Genomic DNA, 22,244 nt, shown 5'->3' on the forward strand with positions numbered 1-22,244 from the left:
ATCAATTTTACGAACAAGTTGAATATATATAATAAGTGCACATAAATGAATGAGAAATTAGGGCACGTTTGAATTTCACTGAAATATAGTATTTCCAGAACAGAATATTTCATGGCGGAGCTTTGAGTAAAAATATCAACACCCGTCGACGACCTTAATATAGCGCTCATCCGCTTTTATATATCGTATCTCTGTTTCTTTGAAACAATAGGCAAATGGTTTTATACCCACCTGACGACAGGTTGAAATATGTGATGTGTATGACTTGAGTCACCGATGTTTTCGATACAGTATCTCAAATTCTGGATCGCCAATGTTGCCATTTTGCTTTCGCCGTTTTGCCCTTTCTATCGGCACAACTTTAATAACAAAAAAAATTATCTTTTTGCAAACGAGTAGGGCTGGGATGGGAACTTCGTATCGAATATTCCAATAGTAAATTATTCGAATTGGTTCAGAGCAAAATTTGGAATCGCCGCCGTCTTCTTTTTTTTACTTACGCTTATGTTCGAGGTAAATTACCCATTTTTTTTTTTTAATTTTAGCCATATTTTTTCAATGCAATTCTGAAATATATACCAGCCGTCCCCAACCTTTCTACCCTGGCGGACCGGTAAAATTAGATTAAATGTACTCGCGGACCGGTAAAAAGTTGAAATGACCGGAACAGAAAAGAATAACATATATTTGCGTAATATAATGCAATGTCGGGCACTCAATATGCTTCTAGACAAAAAAGCACACTGGAAAACATTTCACACGGAGAAAAACTATCAAATAATGTGCCGACCACATATTTAAAATGGGTGAAACATATAATAATACCATATATTTGTGTAATAAAATGCACTGCTGGGTACCCATTATGCGTAAGAAAGGCACGCATAAAATATCTCACATTAAAAACATGCACAATTATCTGCTCAACTGATAGTGACTCCAATGCGAAAATGACATGGGAATTGCTATTTCTGAACGAAACCACGTAAATCTCAGTTGGTCACCAAAAACAGCAGCAGAAGTGACACAAATAAATTTAATGAATGAATGAGGTTTACTGTTCGTTGCAACTTGTTCTGCTACAACCATTGGCTCAACCTGGCTTATTTCGGTAGATGGTACTCTTGATTAAGCAGGTCTTTTAAATTTAACAAGAAAAAACAGCCTATGATCAACAGTAAGGCAACGAATTCATATTCTGTCAATTAAAGACGGTTGAATTTTCTATAAATTTGGAGGTTGCGCCTTTAGTAAAAAATTTGGGGTTCAACAGGAGCTTGCGGAATAGCGCAGGGGTTCGGCAGGCTCACAAAGGTTAAGAACCACTAATGTACAGTGACATATTTAAACAATTTTTATGAACTATCAATATAAAATCGTTAAAACATTTATACTTATTTGTAATTCAGTAAATGTCATTATTTAGCTATTTCGTCTCAGCTATGTGAAATGTCATAATTCCGTAACTTGTAACTATGCATTTAGATAGTTAGAGTGAATAATTTACAAAAATTATATATTGTGGAATTCTCCTCGTATTAGCACACTAATTCTAAAAGAATTCCATCGAATAACGAGATTTCAACTTGAGAGGCTAGCCCACGAAATATGTTGTCGGATCTGTGGTCACAAATAAAATTAGCTATTCGTACGCCTTATAGAAAGCCCCGAATCACCAAAAAGAATTTGAATGACTGAATCAAAATGATTCAACAATATGCCTGGCACTCGATAAGACGGATTGCAGAATATTTATAAACCGTACTTGCCCAACTGCGAAAACCCGATTAGTTTTTAATTAAACCCGGTATTAAAGCGACCCCACAAAGCACTCAAGTATATATATTTTTATAAGCCAAATTTAATTAGCATAAGTCCGTAAAAAGTTTAACTATGATAAGTTTTTGCGGGTTCCAAATAGCGACTGTCAGAACAGCGGCTGTAATAATGGCGACTTCATAATAGCGACGTAATCAAGTGAGCGACTGTCATAATGGCGACCGCATTAAAACAGCGACTGTTATGCTATAGGGTTAGGGTTAGTCCAAATGAAATGTTATTTTGAAGTCCCTTTTGGTTTTAATCTCTCACTACATAGTGTTTGCCTGTTTGTGCATGCATACGTGTGTAGAGAGGTCCTTAACCCTAACACGAAATAAGTCGCTATCATGACAGTCGCTGTTTCGATGCGGTCGCCATTATGACAGTCGCTCACTTGATTGCGTCGCTTTTATGAAGTCGCAATTATGACAGTCGCTATCCGGCCTGGATACCGTTTTTGTGGTATAGTCTTAGACGGTGACGGCGTCGCCACTACACGGTATCATTTATTTCACCTATATATTTGAAAAATAAACTTTTTTGTAATTAAACATATTTATTCCGACACGAAAATCATAGTCAATATATCTAATCTAATTCTGTACAAAAATACGAACGACGTTGTTTTCTATAATTCTAATCTTTCCAGTCCACGACAGAGGGAAATTAGGTCCGGAAGTTCTGTAATTCCAAGCTTTTCTGAAGCGTATTTGTAAAAGAATTCTGGTGCTGATAGTTTGATAGAACTCAAGAAAACAATAGACTCTCCGTTCAAACTTTTAACCTTTCGACTGAAAAAAAAATATTATAAGTTGAACACTGATGATGCAGAACTAATGAGACTGTAGCCCTTTTCTATAGAATGGGACGACACATACTATTTGGTTTCGATAGTATATTGTTGTTGTATTAATAAGGCTGCTGTATTGAAGGAGTTAATATATATAGTTCTTGTATAGTGTTTTTGTCTACCTATTTGGAACATTAATAACAGCAGGTTGAAGCAGCAAGGCGCCAAAGATGACATCGATAACTCCACGTGTGTGACATGCTACCTTAGTAAATGTGCCTCAAAGATTCACAGACATGTATCAAAAACACGCCCGGTGGTATGAATGTTCTAAATCTAATAAAGAATAATTTGGACGAAATAGAGTGGCATAAAATCATTTAAAAATGAAACATTCTTCACCGTCAAATTGGTTAAATAATACTCACGATTGAATTTGATTTTTTGTGGCCCAATTCAAAACGTCCTCCTTTGTCCAGTTGTTCACCGGTTTACGCCGCTCCAACAGACGGGGAGGCACTTTTGCAATTACACGACTAGCTTGACTTGGAGACAGTTGTAAATCCTGCAAACATATTCACCAAAAAGTAGTTGTCCCAAATGGTTTTTTGAAATGTAAATGTATATCGGAACATCTGCATATGTTAACTAACAGCAACAATAATATGTTAATTATCTCAACTGTCTGAAAGGTGTCACTGCGCTGATTCGTTAGAACATAGTGTTCCTGATTTGTCATAATCTCCCAAATTTGTTTGTGCTCACCAGTCACCACTAACAAAACCCATAAATACACATGACTTGAATGACAGCAATATTCGTGATCGACTACGATAGCATAGTTTTACATTTCGTATATTTGAGGTTGATTTTTTTTAACATTTTCTACGTTGTATATAGGTAAAACAATACTCATGATATATCGCATCTCAAACGAAGCAATTCACGCGGCGTTCGCAGAAAATAGGATTAGCGGTGGAATATCAGACGACAAAAACATTATGATCAAATACAATTTATTGTTTTCATGTTTTAAGTGGTTTTCAAGCGCGCCGGAGAGCCACGAAGGTTCCAACACACGACAGTACATTCTTTTTAAAAACTGCTATTTATTATTACTCTCGAGCGTCGCTTGGCGGAAGGAGCCAAATCACGAGGTTTTATCGGAATTCGGCAATGTTTGCGTTTTGTCTCTGCGATAATTACGCAAAAATGGATGAAACTTAGAACAGTTAAAAACGTGAGATATTTTGCGGTCAGCGTGAGTTACGTAGGAACAAAATTGAAAATTTAAATCTTTACGAATATATGATAAAAGTCATTTTAAGATAGATAAACAAATGAATAATTGAGCACAATAATCTGAGTACATTGAATGAGAAGTGGTTAGTAATAAAAAATCACACAACACAGGAATACATAAACAGGAATTATTTAACTAATATCATCACCCTGTAATACCTGCGCATCTCCTTTGCCTTTGTCTCCCAGTTCTTTGATAAGTCTAGAAAACATAACTTCAAACGCCACCAGGTTACTAAAATCAACCCAAAATTTTGCGCCTTGCAAAGCTCCTAAGTCCAAAACAAGAACAAACATGGTTAATATTTGTATGTTAAATGGCAGAGTCGTCGCTTCACAGCTGAGAAAGGCTGCTTGAAAGTTTAATATAAATAATGAATAATTACAAATCGTTGAAAACTGGTTTATCTGTTGTAGTAAAAAATAATAAGATTTCTTGAATTGCGTTTTGGCTCAACTGTTTTTGTTGAGTATTTTCTGATTATCTGTTGCCTAGTTCTTTGTATGACACTGGATACATATGCTTTTGTGTATATTTATGAATTCCGTTTTGTCAAATGAAAACAATTGAACGAATTAACAGTTTAAAATTTTGACTGACAAGCTAGACGAAATACAAATAGCACTACGCTCTTGCCGAGTTGTTGATTTCCACGTTTCCTTCGTTTTGTGTTTTTCATTTTCAAAAGTGGTCATTTTATAGCCTCATCTTTCGTATGATTAAAATATTTGAAATATGAGTACTAACTACATTGAATTGTGACTAAGTATAATATTCGAATATTAGTCTGACAACATTCATATATCTGCATCAAGATTTTGTAGGATTTGTATGAAAAAGCCATACCCAAAATGTGTACTGAAACGAAAGCATCAGCAATAACAGTATCGGAAGAACTTGAGAATAATCTACATAAGGAAAAATTTTCCGCAAACTGTGTATTCAATAATCGCGCAAATTTTTATGATGAAATTGAATGGTTTCATATTAAATATTTTATCTTGAAAGTCGAAAGAGCTAGTTTGATTTTAGTGATTTTAACTCATTGCTGAATATATTTTAAACTTCCGGATATATTTTTGACTATATATATACATATATAATGTGATTGCTCCTCTAACTCACCAAGCCAACCATCAGGATCATAGCCCGCTTCAATTCGGATAGGAATCAGCGGTTTACCCAGTTTGTATGCATATTCTCCCTCAGTTCTGCAGTTAGGACTGTCTTTATATTTTGGAGACATACATATTAAAACTGCTGCTGAGTTTTCAACAGCTTCCGCCATAGCCTTGAAAATGTAATAGAGAGTTATTGCTGGATTCAAAATCATAAAACGATGTACCCGTGTGTAAAATTGGTTAGTTTCCCAATATTATATTAAAAACAGCTATGTATAAATTTAAGATTGTTTGATTTGCCATTTATACTTGTGAATTCCGAAGCGAACTTTTCATTGCTAACACAAAGTATTTGTTTTGCAAAAATGAATGTATAACATACCTGAAGTGTTGATCCTCCCATCGATTCAACATCTATCCAAACTCTATAATTCATCTTCGTGAGACGATCTTTAACCTTAATGAAAGTTGTATTAAATGTCATCCCGATTGCTTTTCTAATTATATATTCATTATTTGAATCGATTACATGACAATTTGTAGTATTTCGATTTTAGAACATTCCGCAATATTATCCATTTATTCTCTGTATATTCTTGAATGTTCCCATTTAAGACTGGGAAATTAGAATGACGTTAATGTTATCATTAAATATGTTTGCCATCAAATTATTGTAAATTTTTAATTTTACCCTTGTAGTCACACTTTAGACGATGTATCGTGTGCATGCTTTCTTACCCGTAGCATCAGTTTTTGGCATCCCCATTGGTAACTAATCATAACATGTCCCCGCGTTTTATCATTGGCTGGTTGCTGTTGGTTGTTTTCAACTTCTGCATTTTCAGATGACTTCGACTCGAGCGCCTTATTCTCTTCTAAAATATTTTTAATAAAAAGTTTCTCACTGGCTTTCGTATACCGGTATATACTGTAAATGTGTATATGATAGAGATCAGCAAAAAAATTTTTTGCCTTAAAAGGGATAACCCATCCCTAACGTGTAAGGCCATGGTATGTATATTGATTGAATGGGTATGCTAAGTCAACCATCCCAACTGCGCTGACTATATGTGATCGTGATCGATCGTGGCTGCCTCGTTTAAGGTAGGCTACATAATTCCTCATCCTAAATTTTGCATTAACCTTTATATAAATCATTATGACATGTTTTTTATTTTTTTTACAAAAAAGACTTGAATACCGGGAAATATTTCAGAGATAAACTTCGTACCTTCATTCTCATTTTTAGATCGTTTCTTTTCAAGTCTTTCAACATTCGCTAATACCCACAATGCTCCAGCGGCAGCATCTTTTGCTTTTCTACATAAAAACGAAAAATTGCATTAAATAGGTGAGGAATCGTGTGCCAAAAAAGTGTACGAAAGATGATAAGCACCCTGATTTCCCAGCTAGTTCTTTCAAAAGTTCCATCATGTTTTCTTGTTCTTGTATCAAAGGTTTGTTTTCGTCTTTGAATGATAACACCCAAACTGTCTTGGCGCAGATTTTCTTTTCAGCGTCATTACCTGGATAAAAAAAAAAATTTTAGTCAACGCAATATAATTAATTCACTGATATTTGTTTTGACACATAATCTGGGAAATATTATATATTTTTTATGGACTAGAACACCAATATTTTAATAGAAAAATCTCAGTAAACGATTGCAGTTCGAAACTTAATATCAGAAGTCAATTTAGGAATATGTCCGTTCCGAGCTCTTGCCGAATCATTTCATCGACTTAGAAGTCCTTGGAAATGAGATCGATCAATCGAGTTAAATTCTGTTAAACAGGTGTAAGTTGCAACCTTTTGTTAGAAGTATAGTTTTGTTTTACGATGAATAATAGAATAAATATGAAATCAAAGCACACCATCTTGAAGTAATTCTACTAGAAGTGGCAAAACTCCTTGTTTCACAATTTTAAGTTTGTTGTCGTCATTTGAAGCGAGATGCATTATTCCAGACACAATTTCATGAGCTGAAAATCCTTCATATTTGTGGTCAATTCCGTTGATAGACTCTTTCAGATACTGAAAAAGGGAAAAACATTTGTCTAATATCAACAAGCTGTAAACTATGTAAAGCCGCGTACCGTAAAAAACGTATCGTGTAGGTAGGGCTATACGTCGCTCGGATCACAGGAATACTTTTAACATATATCGAGGAACTTGAGTTTTATTACCAAAATACAAAATCTTGTTTCTCTGAAAAGACATTAATTATTTCCACTTGATTGTTATCCACTCTGGAACCGCTCGGTCGAAAAAAATCAGTGTTTTATTAATCAATTTCATATAATAAATATAATTCTATTATGAGCCATGCTGTTGTAACATTTCAATATGTCTCCTGTTTTTTTACATCATTCTCACAGAAATCTGAAATAATCTTATGGATGACATTACTTTATTATTTATATTAACATTTCAAACGCGCATTTTAATAAATTGACACTCACCATTAAGATGAATTCAATCATGGAGCCATCTGCTGAAATCTTATCATTATCCTTTTCTTCGATAATGTACGACAATGTCATCATTGCAACCATTTTCAACTTTGAATGGAAAACATTATAGAAATGCATTAGAAGAAGATTCTAATAACATGATACCAAATCAGGAAATTAGAAATAGATTTATTCTTTTATATGGATAGATGAGATATTTGAGGTATAGTATCTGCTTTGATAACTTCGCAAAGTTGAAAGCGCTGTTCTACAAAATTATATAAATCACATGTATCAGATAAATAAAGAACTGGAGTAATTAAACAGAACATTCTGCCAGTATAAGCATTTGCATATTTTCATAAACTTTTATACGCACCTCTTGATATGTGACATTCGTGTAAGGAATAATTGCATCCAAGGCATTTGCGATTGTGAAGTATTTTTTGCTGCCAGGAGCCTTTGCACAATTGTGTAGAATGGCAATACTGGGCTCTATAATTGTACGTCGAATAAACTGCAAACAAATTTTAAGTACTTATTAATATCGTTATTATAAACTTTTGTGTGCCCAATATATTCCACAAAACAGAGTGAAACGAATAAATAGAAGAAGACTCCTAAAATCTATTATACAGTTGACAGAGAGTTGAATATGAAATGCTTTCTGTAATTTTGAATAGTTAGAGCATCTAAACCTATGAGATAAAATACAAACAAAAAGTGATTGTAGCATTTGAAGATATATTTGACATTCTTATATAGCCACTTACATCATCATCTAGTTGGCTTTTGAAAGACACAATGTCAGCGATAAAAATCGAAAACGATCCAGTTCTTCCAAGTTCTGCAGCGAATTCTAGGCTTGCATCAGAGTAATTCCAACAAACTGACCTTACCGTGTACAAACAATCAGCATCGTACCTACAATAGAAAATCTAGCCTGATAATAGTATATTTATCTCCGAATATATATCAAAGAGTTTTGTACGATTAAGCTAAGCACTTATTAATTTCTCTATTACGACAAAAGCCAACTCAGAGCTGAGACTTTTCGAATACCTAATAATGATTTCATAATCGAATCGAATCTTTTTTCCGAATCGAATCGAATCTCAAATACTTGGAAGTCATGTAACTATATGTGACTTTTGTATTGTAATGGGAGCTTCAGACATATAAATTAATGAAAAAATCGAACCCATCACTTAAACAGTTCGCTGAGTGTTCACAATAATAAAAACATGTAAAATAATAATACAATAAAAAAAAATAAACATGTTTCATCAATACCTCGGAAGAAAAGTATCCTATATATATGTCACAATTGCATTTTGAAAATGTAGCTCCAATAAAAAAAAAATCAAGGAATTCACCTCTGCCTTTGACGAACAAAAAAAGATGGCTGCGATTCAAAAGTTATGTCTGAACCGATTCGAATAAGTTACTATTCGATTCAAAATGCCAAGCCCTATTCAAAAGCACTCAAGGTTATGTGGCGCCCAAGAAACGAAATGATAATGTTCAGCGTATTAGTCTCGTTTTATCATTACCTGGATCTAGAACTCGAGTTAGTAATTGCCCACAATACTAATATAGACATTAAACCAACGGAAAACTGTTACTATAGAAACAGTAGATTTGATCGAACATTTACCCTTTTGTTGGAGTATTTATACCATCTTCGGATAAAACTTTCAAATAATCAGTACATATTTGACCTGCATTGTATTGGGACAATTGATCTCCCAGTATCCGTTTGTGTTCCTGAAGAGTGAAAATTTATTATACAGTACAATTAAACAAGAGAGCTATGCTCAAATATATGGGCACGTAGAGTCACATAATTTTGATGACGTCATAGCGAGAAAAAAAAAAGTAAAAGCCTTCTAGAGAAAATTTTTATCTCTAACCACTTAAAATTTCAAAGCAATTGGTTCAGTATACGAAGAGAAAGGCGATTTCTTCAAAACGTGTTGACGGAGACAAATAATAACAATAACAACAAAATTTTGAAACGATCGTTATGTCCACTACGTGTCCAAAAAATATTAGATGGTATTGACTATTGAATAACTTAAACCTTGGTATGATGATGAAACTCAAGGGTCAATTTCAAAAACTCACTATATACATACAAGTAAAATAAAATAATTAAATAAAATATTCTTTGATAATATTTCGTTATGCACCCACCTGTTCCTCGCAGTCAAAATATAGACTGTAAATTTGGTCAAGTGTTTGTCGAGTATTGTAATTCATATTTTTTCTTGTGACGTCATCGTCTCTCTTATTTGAAATTTCCTGCAAATATTCACGCACAGAATCCATGGCATCTAATAAAAAAGTTTTCAAAAAGGACATCCATAAGGTCCTGGTTTTGCGATGAAAAAATCTACATTGCAAAACGCCCAAAAATAATGAATCGCGCCAAAGAAAATTTTAATGCAATAAGACAAGTATATTTTGCTAATTTGAAGAACATAAATAAGTGAGGTTAACAAAAATATAAAATATGGTACGAAGGAATCGCTGAAAAATACTCTTGTCGATATTAAACTTTTGATGAAAAAATGATACAATTTTACCTGCCAACTCTGGATGTTCTAACAGTATATTCTCTCTCGCTTCCTCCTTTTCTTTCTTTTTTAAAGCAGCCATATTTTTAGCCGACATTACAACCGCCGAAAGAGTAGGTCCATTTTCATTCACTGACACAAAAAAAAATATTGGAATTTTTTTGGCGTTTATCATTTATACTAAATTGACTTAGTTTTCAAGATGAAAAATTTTAACGATCACACCAAGAACAATCAACTACCTGCGGTAAGATAGTGCCGAGAACCAACCGAGAACTTACATTCCCAATCCCACATATGAGCCACTGAGTTGGATAACACCGCAGTATTTCCTGTTTTTATTACAAGTTCGTTGACGTGTTGGAGATGTCAAATAAGTTTTATATTGGTGTATGTCAGGGTGGACAACCTGCTTTCGACCGCGATCGACTAAAATCGTCAAAATAGCTTGCGATCGTCTGATTGATGATTGAGTAATCAGGCAATAATCGAGTATAATGATATAATGAGTGAATACTGGATATGACAGAAAAGACACAGAATGAGGAGCTGGTGTGTGAAGCTGAAAGCGTAGTCGTCTAGCTTGCAGATCTGGAAATTATGCAGTAGTAGCATAAATGAGTTGTCCATTGAACGCTATAGGGCATCAATTTTTTTTTTTAATTTACTCCTGAGTGCAGTCTGATACAAAATACAGACCAAGTAATAAAAGAGGTAAAGTAGTCTTAAAGTGGAGATGCAACGTATCTGTACCTATCTTTTATATATAAAATAAAAATAGAGTGAGCTAAATGCTCATATCCATTAGCATTATTCCAAGATACAGGTGAAGCATACTACATACCACATCGTTTGTCAGCCCCAACGCGGTTACCCTGAGCTGAGCGATGTTTAGGTTATGTCTTACTAAAAGATAGATTTCATTTAAACTCACGTTTGCTCGTTGCTGTTGCGCCTGTTGAATTATATTCTTCTCGTTTTGTATAATAGGGAACCTGTGCGTCAGACGTATTGCCATCTTCTGAGTATCCGATGACTGGTCTTGTTTGTTGTGATTTGCTCACCCCCGATCCCATATTGTACAATTTAGATATTAGTTAGATAAGTATGCTTTCATATTTGCAAACTAATAATAGAACAATGAAAATGATTTATTCGGGCAGTGATGATCATTAGATATAGTTGTAAGTGGGATAGGGGCTTTTCTCGTTGTACTCGGAACGAGTTGAGTTTTAATTTGAAATCGGCCAACAAGCAATTTATTTTCGTATCAGGGAGAAGTTTTTGGAATCACAGTCTGTTAAACAAGTTTGACTACAGTATATTTTTTGTAACTCCACATTTTATACCGTTCCAAGGTAACAAATAAATTCGATCTTCTCAGAGAGTCACACCGGTTGCAACTCTTGGGATGATAATCTGGTTTGAAATTTTATGGCTCAATGCAAAGCCCGGCGCTCGGGTCTACGGTAAAATGATTTAGCAATTAAACACATCGAAATAATCCACAGAAGACATTTTAAAACCAGCAAGTTGTGAAATAAGTATGTCTGGGGATTAAAAATGTTTAATTGATTGAGCTACCTTGTAGTAAATTTACCTCGATATTTTAAAGAAGAGCCTCACGGCATCTTGAATTTAACTAAGCCAACAACTATGTTTTAAATGAAAAGAGTTGGTATTATATGAAATCAGGACACATGTACATAGTTTTTTCCTGCATAATAATAAGGCCTGACGCGTCATTCACTTACATGAATAAATAAACCTGATTCAATTTGACTATCCGTTTTGCACACTGTCTCCATTTTTTTCTATGATTAAGTCACAATCAACAAAGCTATCTTTTTGACAAAAAAAGACAAACGTTGTTTGGCGCAAGTAAATGCCTCTAGGGACAGAAGTGAACTGTGTAGTACCTGAAGATAGCAAACCATATATTCAGAAACCAGCCTTTTCATTGTCGAGGTCCAGATATTGTAGGCTACCGAGAAAGCTGGCTTTTATATGGGCAAATATCCAAATGATGAAGTATGGCCCGTGAGAAATACGTTTGTCGTATGCTTGGTCAAACAAGGCATATCATTTCATATAAATTAATATTTTATATAAACTTTACTCCTGATCCACAACACAAAAGCAATGTAAATCCCATAAAAAGCGCCTTCGTCCATCGCAACCTAGGTTAGTTGTTTACCGCACTACCACAACAAATGATCGCTGGAGTTATGCCTGTCTACTTAGACCTATTGTCTGAGGTAATCCCAATAATTTTAGCAATTGGGACTTTTTGGCCCATTCTGTTATGGTATTTCTACGAGATAAAAACGCTATCAGATTCATAGCAACTCGTCTGTAGTTATTCCTAAGAATATATTAGTTTTAAACTTTTCCACATGAGTTGGTGCTACTTTCTTTTTCTCAGTGCTACTCTGTTTTTTTTATCTGACAAATGTATACAGCAGAAAGATCAATAATTTTTTAAACAAAAATCGTGGATTGTTCCTCTGCCAATACAAAAGATTTCAAACATGAATCATCGTCGTGTTCCTGTTTATACATGTGGTATTAATCCCTTTGAATCCCCGCCAAAGCATAGATTGTAAACACTTCGGTGTAAATTCTATTTCTAGAATTATTTGATATTTAAAAAATATACTTCAAATACCCTCTCGTTGTAGAAATCTTTCAGAATATTTGCACCGATCCAAATATTTTGAAAAATATTTTAACAAAACCAATTCCTAGTACGATTGACATAGATGGCAGGAATCGTTCCTTCGGATTAAAGCTCCCTCAAGTGTTTACCTCGTAACCAATGGCAACCACAAATACCCTTTGTTAATGGACAGTTTCCATTAGGTCAGCCTAGCGTTTTGCAAAATTAGCTGTTATGGGGCATCCTTGAACAATTATTTAATGAGTTCAAACTTATGGATTAAGTATCAAAAATAAGACACTTTTTAACGGAATCTCGAAATTTTAGATTTTTGTTTCTGTTAATTTAAGTAATATTTACGTTGTATCTTCAAAAAAGAATTCAAGTTTAGTGATTATGAAAATCGTCCTTACACTTATAAAGTTGCAGTTTAAATGGTAAAAAGTCACATAGAAGTTGGAAGGTTGCGTGCCGATATCGGTGTCGAGTTCTACCTTTCCCGTGCCTCGACAACATTATTCTAGAGAGAATCTGCACACACTGTTCCTACACAAAATTCAAATGTAGATATTATATATTTTATTTTGGCAATCCATGTGTTAACATCCGCCACACGTGTGTGTATATCTTTTGACGAACCGAGAATTTACCTCCAACATCGCCTTATGCCAAAGTGCTGAAAAAAATGAAAAGATTAAACTTGCGTTTTTAAATCTGTCTTGCCCACACACACACACACACACACACACACACGCATATATATATCGTGTTTCCCCGAAATAAGACCTAGTCTGAATATAAAACCCATCCTCCTATCCAAAATTTAAAAATGATTTTAATATAGGCCCTCCCCTAAAAATAAGACCTAGTTTATAGGGGCCGTTTTCAAATAAAAACTGTTATTTATAAGTAAATGGATATCGGTTTAATTATTTTGTATGTTTGAAAATCTTGCAATTCTCTACATTTTAATTTTGTTTCTGATAAATGAAAATAAATACATCCCCCCAAAATAAGCCCTAGTGGTATTTTTCGAAAGAAAATTGAAAAACAGGGAAACACGGTATGTTGCCAATCCAAGGTACGATTTTGCGATATTTGAATATTTTCCAGAAGCATTCGGTTATTAACTTACTGTTTCATCGGTAACAGAACAATAAAATTTGTTTGTTCTTTCATCCAAACAGCATTTCACTGAACAACTTCCACCGTTAGCAGGACAACCTGCGCGTGCAAACGACGATTGAACTCTGAAAAGAAACGTTTATAACTTATTGATACTCATTTACAAGTGCATAAGTGCTTATAAACTACCAGTACAACCAACTATCCTAACAAAAGGTATAAATAATCGTGGTATAACATTACAGAAACAATCGTGAATTTTAATTTGGCTGGAACTGAGTTGAGGGAATATTCAGATTTTTATAACCTAGTATAACATGGGTTCTCAAACACCAGAACGGCAATAAAAACAATATGATGACAATGAAAACAATGGCCAAGCTCAAAAAGTACAAAATCAACAAATTGATCAAGAAAGAAAACATCAGGTTCCATACGTACGCGAATGAATACAAATAAAATAAAGCTTAGCTTTCTCATCTCTGAATATAAAAGGTTTTTAGCTTACCTATAAATATATGAAAATTTTCACGTTATTTAAGATTTAACTCAATTTTGTACTCCCAAGGTATGTGAACCGAGCTGGCGGACATCGGGACGTAGTATGTGTACCAGGATAGGGTTAGGCCATCATTTCAGGTACAAATACTACGGTTAGTCCCCGAACTCGTAATCGAACTAAAATGAAGAAAATTGGAATAAAATTATGGCCTAAGTCTAACCTGGTACACATACTACGTTCCGGTGTCCGCCATCTTGGTTCACATATTTCGGGAGTACCCCAATTTTTTCCTAAAAGTCTCATTTTGTTTTGCTTTCCCAAGATCGCGACTGTCTGCTTTGTAATACCACGGGCCCTCTGACTTGAAAGCGTCTTATGTTTCCATTCAGTTAAAGCCTTTCGTAACAAAAACTGTAGAATTATATTTCAATTTTGGTTCCTACTCCCACTATAATAACATAAAGATAGCCAAAGTATATTCGTTTACATCAAGGTTATTTTTCGAAGTTTCCTGTATAGAGCTATAATCGTGAAATAGATTGGTAAACATTTCTATCCGCCGTTGGAGAGAAATATATCGGCTTTTCACATAAACAAATGGAGTATATATTGTGAAGTTTACGCTTTCAACCTTGCCTTCTTGCTCACGTTTGGTTCAGTCTACGTGCATTTTGTAAATACTCATAAATATGGGAGTTTATCCTGGCAAATTTTAAAAATTTTTAATGCACATGCTATTTCTGAACGCCGTTTCACGAATATTTGTATAATTATTATCCGTTTCGTATAAAAAGTCTATGCATTTTTTGCTGGTGCAGTCACTAAACAAATAAGAGAAAATTGAGATAGGAACCACGAAAGTGAATATTTGAGAATATTTCAGCGTATCGAAACCAATCTATTTTACTTTTTTCAAAGCTATTACAATTATCTATATAATTTAATAATTTAACTCGCTGAGCTGATGTATATTTCGGAAATATCGCCTAATATATAGCGCTGTGGCTTGGCCAATTATAAAACTGAAAATAATAATTTGGCATGAGATGTCATAAAGAATAAAATGACATTTTCTTGTTGCATACAACTTTTTCATAGTCGACAGAATATTTGCCAACATTTTTGTAAAGCATGCGAAAGAGAAAAATAGGAGTCAAGGTGTGATGTGATCTTCGGTGGTTCCATATTTGGCACATTTTCGATTCATTACTAGTTCTCAATAAGCAAACACCCGAATTTATTTTGTAAATATCATCAAATTTTTACAATTATTCAAAGTTATTTTACCGAATTTCATATTTGTTTATAACGTTATTTAATTCATTTCCTATAATGGCATAACCGGCAATTAACGATAGCTATTAAGACATCGATCCAGTTATCTCGCTCTGCATTAACAACCGATTAAGAAGACACGCCCATTTTAATGCGTTCCACGCGACCCTTCTATTGAAACACTCAAACTGTGTTTTCTTGAATCTGTCGCTGAGTAGGAAAGGTTTGAAATAGAACTATAGTGTGAGCTTTGCAGATTGAAATGAATACTTCTGTTTTTATTGCATCGTGGATTTATTTTGTTATCATAAATTTCGGATGTATTTCGGGAGGGCCACTCGCGTGCTTGAAAAGAGGTAAGCATAGTAAAGGTTAAGTACCATTGACTATTTTTACTGTATATATAGATGAGGAAAAAATCGAATGTGAGCTTTTTAGTCTGGTGTTTATCGTTTTGCGCAACTGTTGTTGTTAGTTTTGTTGAGATATTTGTGCTAGGGGTTGCTGTGAAAAAATCGCTTCCATCGATGTTAAATTTCTAGTACAAGAAGCTATCAACTTTTACAATTTTTCCTATGCTCCACGAAGCCTAATTTTTTATCCAAAAAATATTTCAATTCATCGGAACACTGTTCTGACTTTTTTGTTTATATATTCAAGAGTTTGTGTCTTGCTTTTTAGTACAAAGTAACGAAAAACGAAACCACGTCATGAAAAAAATGAGGCCAGACTATGTTCAAATGCGTCGATGTTGTGGAAGAAAACCGTATCATGCAAATACTGAACAGTGTTGCAGAAATAATCAAACGAAGTTAATTTGCGAAGGTATTCATCTTAACTTAAATATGCCTAAAAAATATTGGTTGTAGTGCCTTGATGGTAAGCGCCATTGCTAAACGCTATATATATATAATCAAATCTTTACCACTCGCTTTTATCTGTCGACGCATAATATATGAGATTAAAGTAGCTACGGCTATGCTAACTTCCATCTGTATTGAAGTTTTGCAATACAAAGTCGAGTAATTAAAGATTCGATTCAATACAAAAAAGAATAACTTTAATTACACTATTGCTTATCTATTTATAACTACCATTAATGGCTGAACAACAGAATGAGAAAATTATGTAATTAGTCTATTTAAAACAATGTTAACAGAGTGGGCAGAATGGATGTCATGGAGCTCATGCTCTGTGACTTGTGGAAGTGGAACACGAAGTCGATATCGAGAATGTATTAACGGGGAAGGCTGTGATGATCATGCTGAAGAAATAGTGTCATGTGACACCACTCCGTGTAAGCTTAAGTATATTTGTCATACTTGAAAATATTGTAGACTTAAGCACGCATATTGCTTCGGTTCGGCAAACTTCGGTTATTAAACTCGAATATGCGGAAATCCTATTTCTTTGTTTTATATAACTCATTTACGCTTCTCTGGATTCACCGTGTAGCAAATTGAGGAAAATAATTGAGCAAAACATTGTACTAAAATTTTGTCTTTTTCAGGCCGGTCACAATGTCAAAGATGCCCGACTTCAAATTCGAATGCTGATTGTAACAATCTCAATAATATGTGTAGAACAGAAGAAGGTGAGGGTTGCCAGAGTCTTGTCAGAAAGGAAAACAACTTTTATTTTGTAGAGAAAAGATGTAAACAATTGAAGGTAATAGTTTATAATTTTCTGACGAAAATATACATGCAAAGAAAATATAATTTGAGCATCAAAAATATCAATGCAACCCGAGATTTTGTTCATTTTAAATCAATTGTATAGACAATTCAAAGTATAAACCTTTTGCTAACTGCGTAAAATGTATTTCCTTCAACGATAAATGATTTATGGACATATATATATATTATACCTGAATGGCGAATGATAATTAAGACAATAACCGTGAATTTTTTTTTATTTGCCTCAAGGCATGCTTAATCGAAGGGCGGACCCTTGCGAAACAAAATTCGTGTAATTCAATTGGAAACAATTCGATGTGCATGTACTGCTGTTCCGGAGAATTGTGCAACAAAAATGAAACGACTGAAATACCGTCATGGTACAAAGATTCGTGGCAGGATTGGATATACAAACTGGATCACTATGCCACGTGGTTAAAACAAACCAAGCGTTCAACAGTTCATCTTGCCGACGAAGAATTTTATCACTCCTTTAGAAGTGAATCAAATGTGCCGCTCCTTCTAAGGAATATACCCAATGTTCCTGTTAGATATAGCGAATTCCAGTGGCGTTTTTACGGCAGAGGCATCAATATTGAGTCAGAATGGTACCGTCAAAGCTGGAAACCTGATATAAATGAAGTTTTTATTTCTTCGATTGTCGAAGCTACGGAGATTGACCAATCAGATCCCCGTAAAAAAGCTACGGTAGCGAGAACGATGAAAAATTTTATCACGACTCTAGCACGACATCTACCGTCCGGATTCGAGATACCAAGGAAGTTTTGGAACAAATGGACATCGTTGAAAGATCGTTGATAATTTCAGAGATGCGGATTGAGTGCGACATTTGAAGGGAAGCTTCAAATTTCCATTCTTATTTTGTAAATGTTAAAAGTTCAAAAAATGAAGAATTATTCATCACACAGTTCTTCGTTTTCCGTTGTCACAGTTTTGGAACTACAAAGTATTCATACCATAGTGGTAGAAATAACAAGTTGGTCCCAGTTATACCTCAACGAGCCCAAAATTCCGCCTAATGGCTTTCACCTACATAGTTCGCATTATACTTTATATAATATTGATGTATCTATTACCATTAAATTGGATTATACATTAATCAAGTACACCAGTCAATAACGTGCGTTTATCACAATATGTGATTTTGTATTTTACTGTATTGTGAATATTTAATAAATTAACGAAAATTAATTGCTGAATCTTATTACTTATCGATCTTGATCGGTAAGTATGTTGATAGATATTTGTATGTCTGTTTGTATGTATGTCTGTGTGTTAGATGCACGCGATATCTCACGAAAGCGAGGTTCAATCTGCTCCAAATTTTGCATGAGCATTCATCTTAGCTCGGGTCAGGAGCCTATTGATTTTGGATGGATGATGTCGTATAATTAGCGAGTTCTTAATTAATTAGTCATGGGACACACGGTGTCACTATGGAGTAAGCCCACTGTTTTGGGGGATCCCCTAACCTTCGATCGATAAGTCTTTGGTTTCCAACCGAATTCTAGTTTCATGGTTGTAACATATTTAATGCGTTACGATATGTTCATCGCAATGTGGAAGACATGTGTCATTCGCGGTTGTTGATATCTAACAATATTGAAATCAAATGAATTATATCCCTGTCTCTTGAAACACTGTAACTATTTGAATGCTACGTTATTATGATATTTTCCGAGTAATGGTAACAGGTTTTGTTTGAGATGTCCCGTTTTAATTCAGTCCTGGTTCGAGTAATTTATAAATCATGTCTCATGTATAGGTAGACTTCTTCTTAAATATATAAAATAGACATATTTTAATCGTTCTCCCAATTTGGGGAAAATAAACCATACATAATAAACATACAACTTCCATCGAAAGTCGTAGATTCTGAGGGAAATACCACCAAGCCAGTAGTTATATTGTCGTGTCCTGGAACACGTCCAGGTAGCAATTTGTAACATACTCGGATACGTAAAACAACAGATTTGTATTTTAAATTTGTTTTATTTCGTCCATTCTAATAAATCGATAAATCAGGAGAAGCGGTTGTCTACCTGCTTTGCAAACACCGCTATCTGGATCGAATGACGTCATCTCTCGCATCGCAGCAACACAATACTCGGAAGTATGTTGTGCGGTGACGTAATTGGAAATTCGTCCAAGTAATTCGATGAATAAAAAGTCATTTCGAATACCATGATATACCAGTGTTTTTAGATAGACATGGATACCCAACCAACGTGCAGTGTTTGTTAAAACAGTATAGAATGTTGATATTATATTGTACTTGTCGAGTATCAGGTCTTTGGAAATTGCATCACTCGGGTATGATGCATCAAACTAAGCTCAAATCTGTCCTGAAACTTAGAAAATGTACTGCATAGCAATTCAACGCATATATATATATATGTGTGTGTGTGCTACGGCTGAAGTAGCTCGTCAGAAATTGCTCTCAATACATACACAAAGAGTGTAACAACAGCAACAATATCCTACCTCAACGGTAGTGTTGCGACCATGTCAGCATACGAGTAGTCTTCACTTCAATTCGGCCATTGATCAAATTAGTTCACGTGGTCCATATTACGAGATTCATATTGACGGTGAATTGCAATACTTATAAGTCAGCAACTAAATCATAATGTTGACATTTTTTGAATTGTAGAAATAGCGCTAGAACAGTTAGAATCGATCTTTTTTTTATTTATGTCGGCAATATTAATTTGTCCGACGCTTCATTTTTGTCCTACTAGTGCAATTTACCTTTCCAGAGGATTGCACTGATTATTATTGCTATATTAGTTGGATTTCACGAGATAAGCTCAATATTAGAACTCAATCACCATATGATTTGATGTTTTGTTGAATCCTCGCTAAGTCTAACCTTCTGAACTCAGATTCCTGTTTAGATTAAGTGAATAAGATATATTTACACAAGATTTGGGTACTCTGGGGTATTTACCTTCAATAAATTTTTCACTGAATATAGAAACATTATTGCAAAGCATTAGTGTATGGTTAGGCTTACCATACGTCCCGCTTTAGGCAGGACAGTCCCGCTTTTCAGCGTTTTGTCCCGCCGTCCCGATAAGTCAGCCAAAAGTCCCGCTTTTCCAGCATAAGACACAAACACATCTCGTTACGGTTGTTTCTTTGTAGCGCAGCGCTAGCCTACTTACTGAAGGTGAATGCGTTCGTTTCCCGCTGATTCTCATTGATGGCAGACGTATCGCATGTAAAACCAATACTAATTAGTCTAAATTCGAATTATTTGTACCGGTATCGTAAACGTCAATCAACGGTACGTTACAAAATCACAGCTAAGGGGTCGTTGTCTTTCGAGGCGTCCCGATTTGAAGTCACAAAAATATGGTAACCCTATGTAGAGTAGACTGTAGAGTCAGGTCTTTATATATATATGCGTCTTGGTCACACGATGTACAGCATATTTTCAGAATGGTTCGAACAAACAAATATTGCCATCCGGGTGGGAGTTTTTCCTTTCGGTTTGGCTTCAGAAATATACCAATTATCGTGGTTATTTTCACGTATTTGCGTTCTGGCTTCATTTTATTGAGTTGAAGTGTGATTTGCGACTTTCGCAGCTGGTAGTAGCTAGTTATTTAAGCCCAATCAGGTACAATTTTAGCCGAATGTGAACAAAGAATATCAGCTTATGATAAGGAAAATGTTTATGTAAAAACGGAGTATATTATATATTAATAATGATTTTCCCTATTCACACTAATATACTTTGATATACATGATTCCTTATATATGCTTTTTTACCGATGAATTCACTCGTGGTAACGCCGAACCTAAACGATCGAATATCATTACCATATTCGTGTTATTGAAATTCTGGCAGGAATAAGCGCATAAATAATATCACTTACTGAGCGAGTATTACCAAAGGTATTTGAAATCATATTTCAATTTAGATTCTATGAGAGTTCTTACGGTATATATATACATATATATATAAATTTCTAGCAAGTTTATGTGGACGCCACTTTATTTCACGATTATATGATTACAAACTGTAGTTTATTAGATTCCAGATCAGAATGATAACGACAGAAATTACTTCAGTTTCGAATTTTTATTTGTCACATTTCTATGACATAGTTTCCATGTAATCGGATATTAGTCAACTTCGAGAAAGTTTCCCGGGCAAATACTCAGTAACCACTGGCGTTGCGAGGGTATTGTGACATCACATTTCCGGGCACCATTGCGTTTTATTACAGCTTCGATCTTTTCAGATTGTTGTTAGAAAAAATGTATTATAAAATATAGTTGCCTAATACCTTTTATGACGTCATGCTGCAATTTACGAAAATATAAGAATATTTCACAGTGGGTTAGCCCGTTGTGTAAAATACAAAATATGACATCATATCATGACGTCACCGATTTTATAATTTTCATATGATGCCATCTCAGCTTATGCCACTGGTGCTAGAAGTGATATGATGATCATCTCAATGCGCGGATTGGTGACGTAAAAGTATATAAATTGCGGTATATATTTTGTCTTTTCATTTTCTATACCTTGACACACGGCAATTTAAAGCTAATTTTTTCGTAGTCCATGTCTTTGCAAGTTAGAAATTTGAGACAGTTTCATTCACCTCTGGTTAAGTTGCCTCGAATTTAATAAAAATACCATAGCAAATACGAATAAACATCTGGATGTTTGTTGCGACACAAATATAGTATTTGATAAATATACTTGTTCTTTCTTTATAAACGTTGCATATATGCACCTAATGAATACTTCTCTTTAGTAAATTTAATATATTTAGAATTCATTTCTAATTTGAATTCCATTTTCGAGAATGGAGTCTATGGGAGAAATGCTCACGTTAAGAGTTATATTGGCTTAGCATAAGCATATTAGAATCAAAAAGGAAGTCTCTACAACTTTC

The 22,244-nt window shown here is 34.5% G+C and overlaps 2 protein-coding genes across 2 annotated transcripts; one reads left to right on the top strand and one right to left on the bottom strand.

Moving 5' to 3' along the window:
* Positions 1-2,394: 2,394 nt before the first annotated feature.
* Positions 2,395-11,185, bottom strand: LOC120344817 (uncharacterized). The gene is made up of 16 exons (XM_078112330.1): positions 11,002-11,185; positions 10,077-10,199; positions 9,685-9,824; positions 9,146-9,255; positions 8,262-8,412; positions 7,868-8,005; positions 7,498-7,596; positions 6,910-7,069; positions 6,432-6,561; positions 6,267-6,355; positions 5,774-5,910; positions 5,418-5,492; positions 5,040-5,205; positions 4,073-4,185; positions 3,040-3,176; positions 2,395-2,612 (listed from the first exon to the last, which is right to left on the bottom strand). Exons 1-16 carry the CDS (start codon positions 11,141-11,143, stop codon positions 2,450-2,452), a joined length of 2,073 nt encoding a protein of 690 aa, XP_077968456.1. The 5' UTR covers positions 11,144-11,185; the 3' UTR covers positions 2,395-2,449.
* Positions 11,186-15,794: 4,609 nt separating this feature from the next.
* LOC120344591 (uncharacterized) lies at positions 15,795-18,584 on the top strand. The gene is made up of 5 exons (XM_039413886.2): positions 15,795-15,984; positions 16,310-16,453; positions 16,788-16,925; positions 17,139-17,296; positions 17,554-18,584. The coding sequence occupies exons 1-5, from the start codon at positions 15,891-15,893 to the stop codon at positions 18,121-18,123; spliced, it is 1,104 nt and encodes a 367-aa protein (XP_039269820.2). The 5' UTR covers positions 15,795-15,890; the 3' UTR covers positions 18,124-18,584.
* Positions 18,585-22,244: the final 3,660 nt, after the last annotated feature.

The sequence above is a fragment of the Styela clava genome, chromosome 5 (genome assembly GCF_964204865.1).
Source record: "Styela clava chromosome 5, kaStyClav1.hap1.2, whole genome shotgun sequence".
Classification (NCBI taxonomy): Eukaryota; Metazoa; Chordata; class Ascidiacea; order Stolidobranchia; family Styelidae; genus Styela; species Styela clava.

What these genes read in the sequence shown, in the direction of transcription:
- LOC120344817 (XM_078112330.1), bottom strand. Translation starts at nt 11,143, where the DNA reads ATGGGATCGGGGGTGAGCAAATCACAACAAACAAGACCAGTCATCGGA. An exon ending in AGTAGAATTACTTCAAGATG is followed by an intron (nt 6,562 to 6,909) that starts GTGTGCTTTGAT and finishes TTTTTTATCCAG; the next exon opens with GTAATGACGCTGAAAAGAAA. An exon ending in TGATCCTGATGGTTGGCTTG is followed by an intron (nt 4,186 to 5,039) that starts GTGAGTTAGAGG and finishes TTTTGGACTTAG; the next exon opens with GAGCTTTGCAAGGCGCAAAA.
- LOC120344591 (XM_039413886.2), top strand. Translation starts at nt 15,891, where the DNA reads ATGAATACTTCTGTTTTTATTGCATCGTGGATTTATTTTGTTATCATA. An exon ending in ACTCGCGTGCTTGAAAAGAG is followed by an intron (nt 15,985 to 16,309) that starts GTAAGCATAGTA and finishes CTTGCTTTTTAG; the next exon opens with TACAAAGTAACGAAAAACGA. An exon ending in GTCATGTGACACCACTCCGT is followed by an intron (nt 16,926 to 17,138) that starts GTAAGCTTAAGT and finishes TGTCTTTTTCAG; the next exon opens with GCCGGTCACAATGTCAAAGA.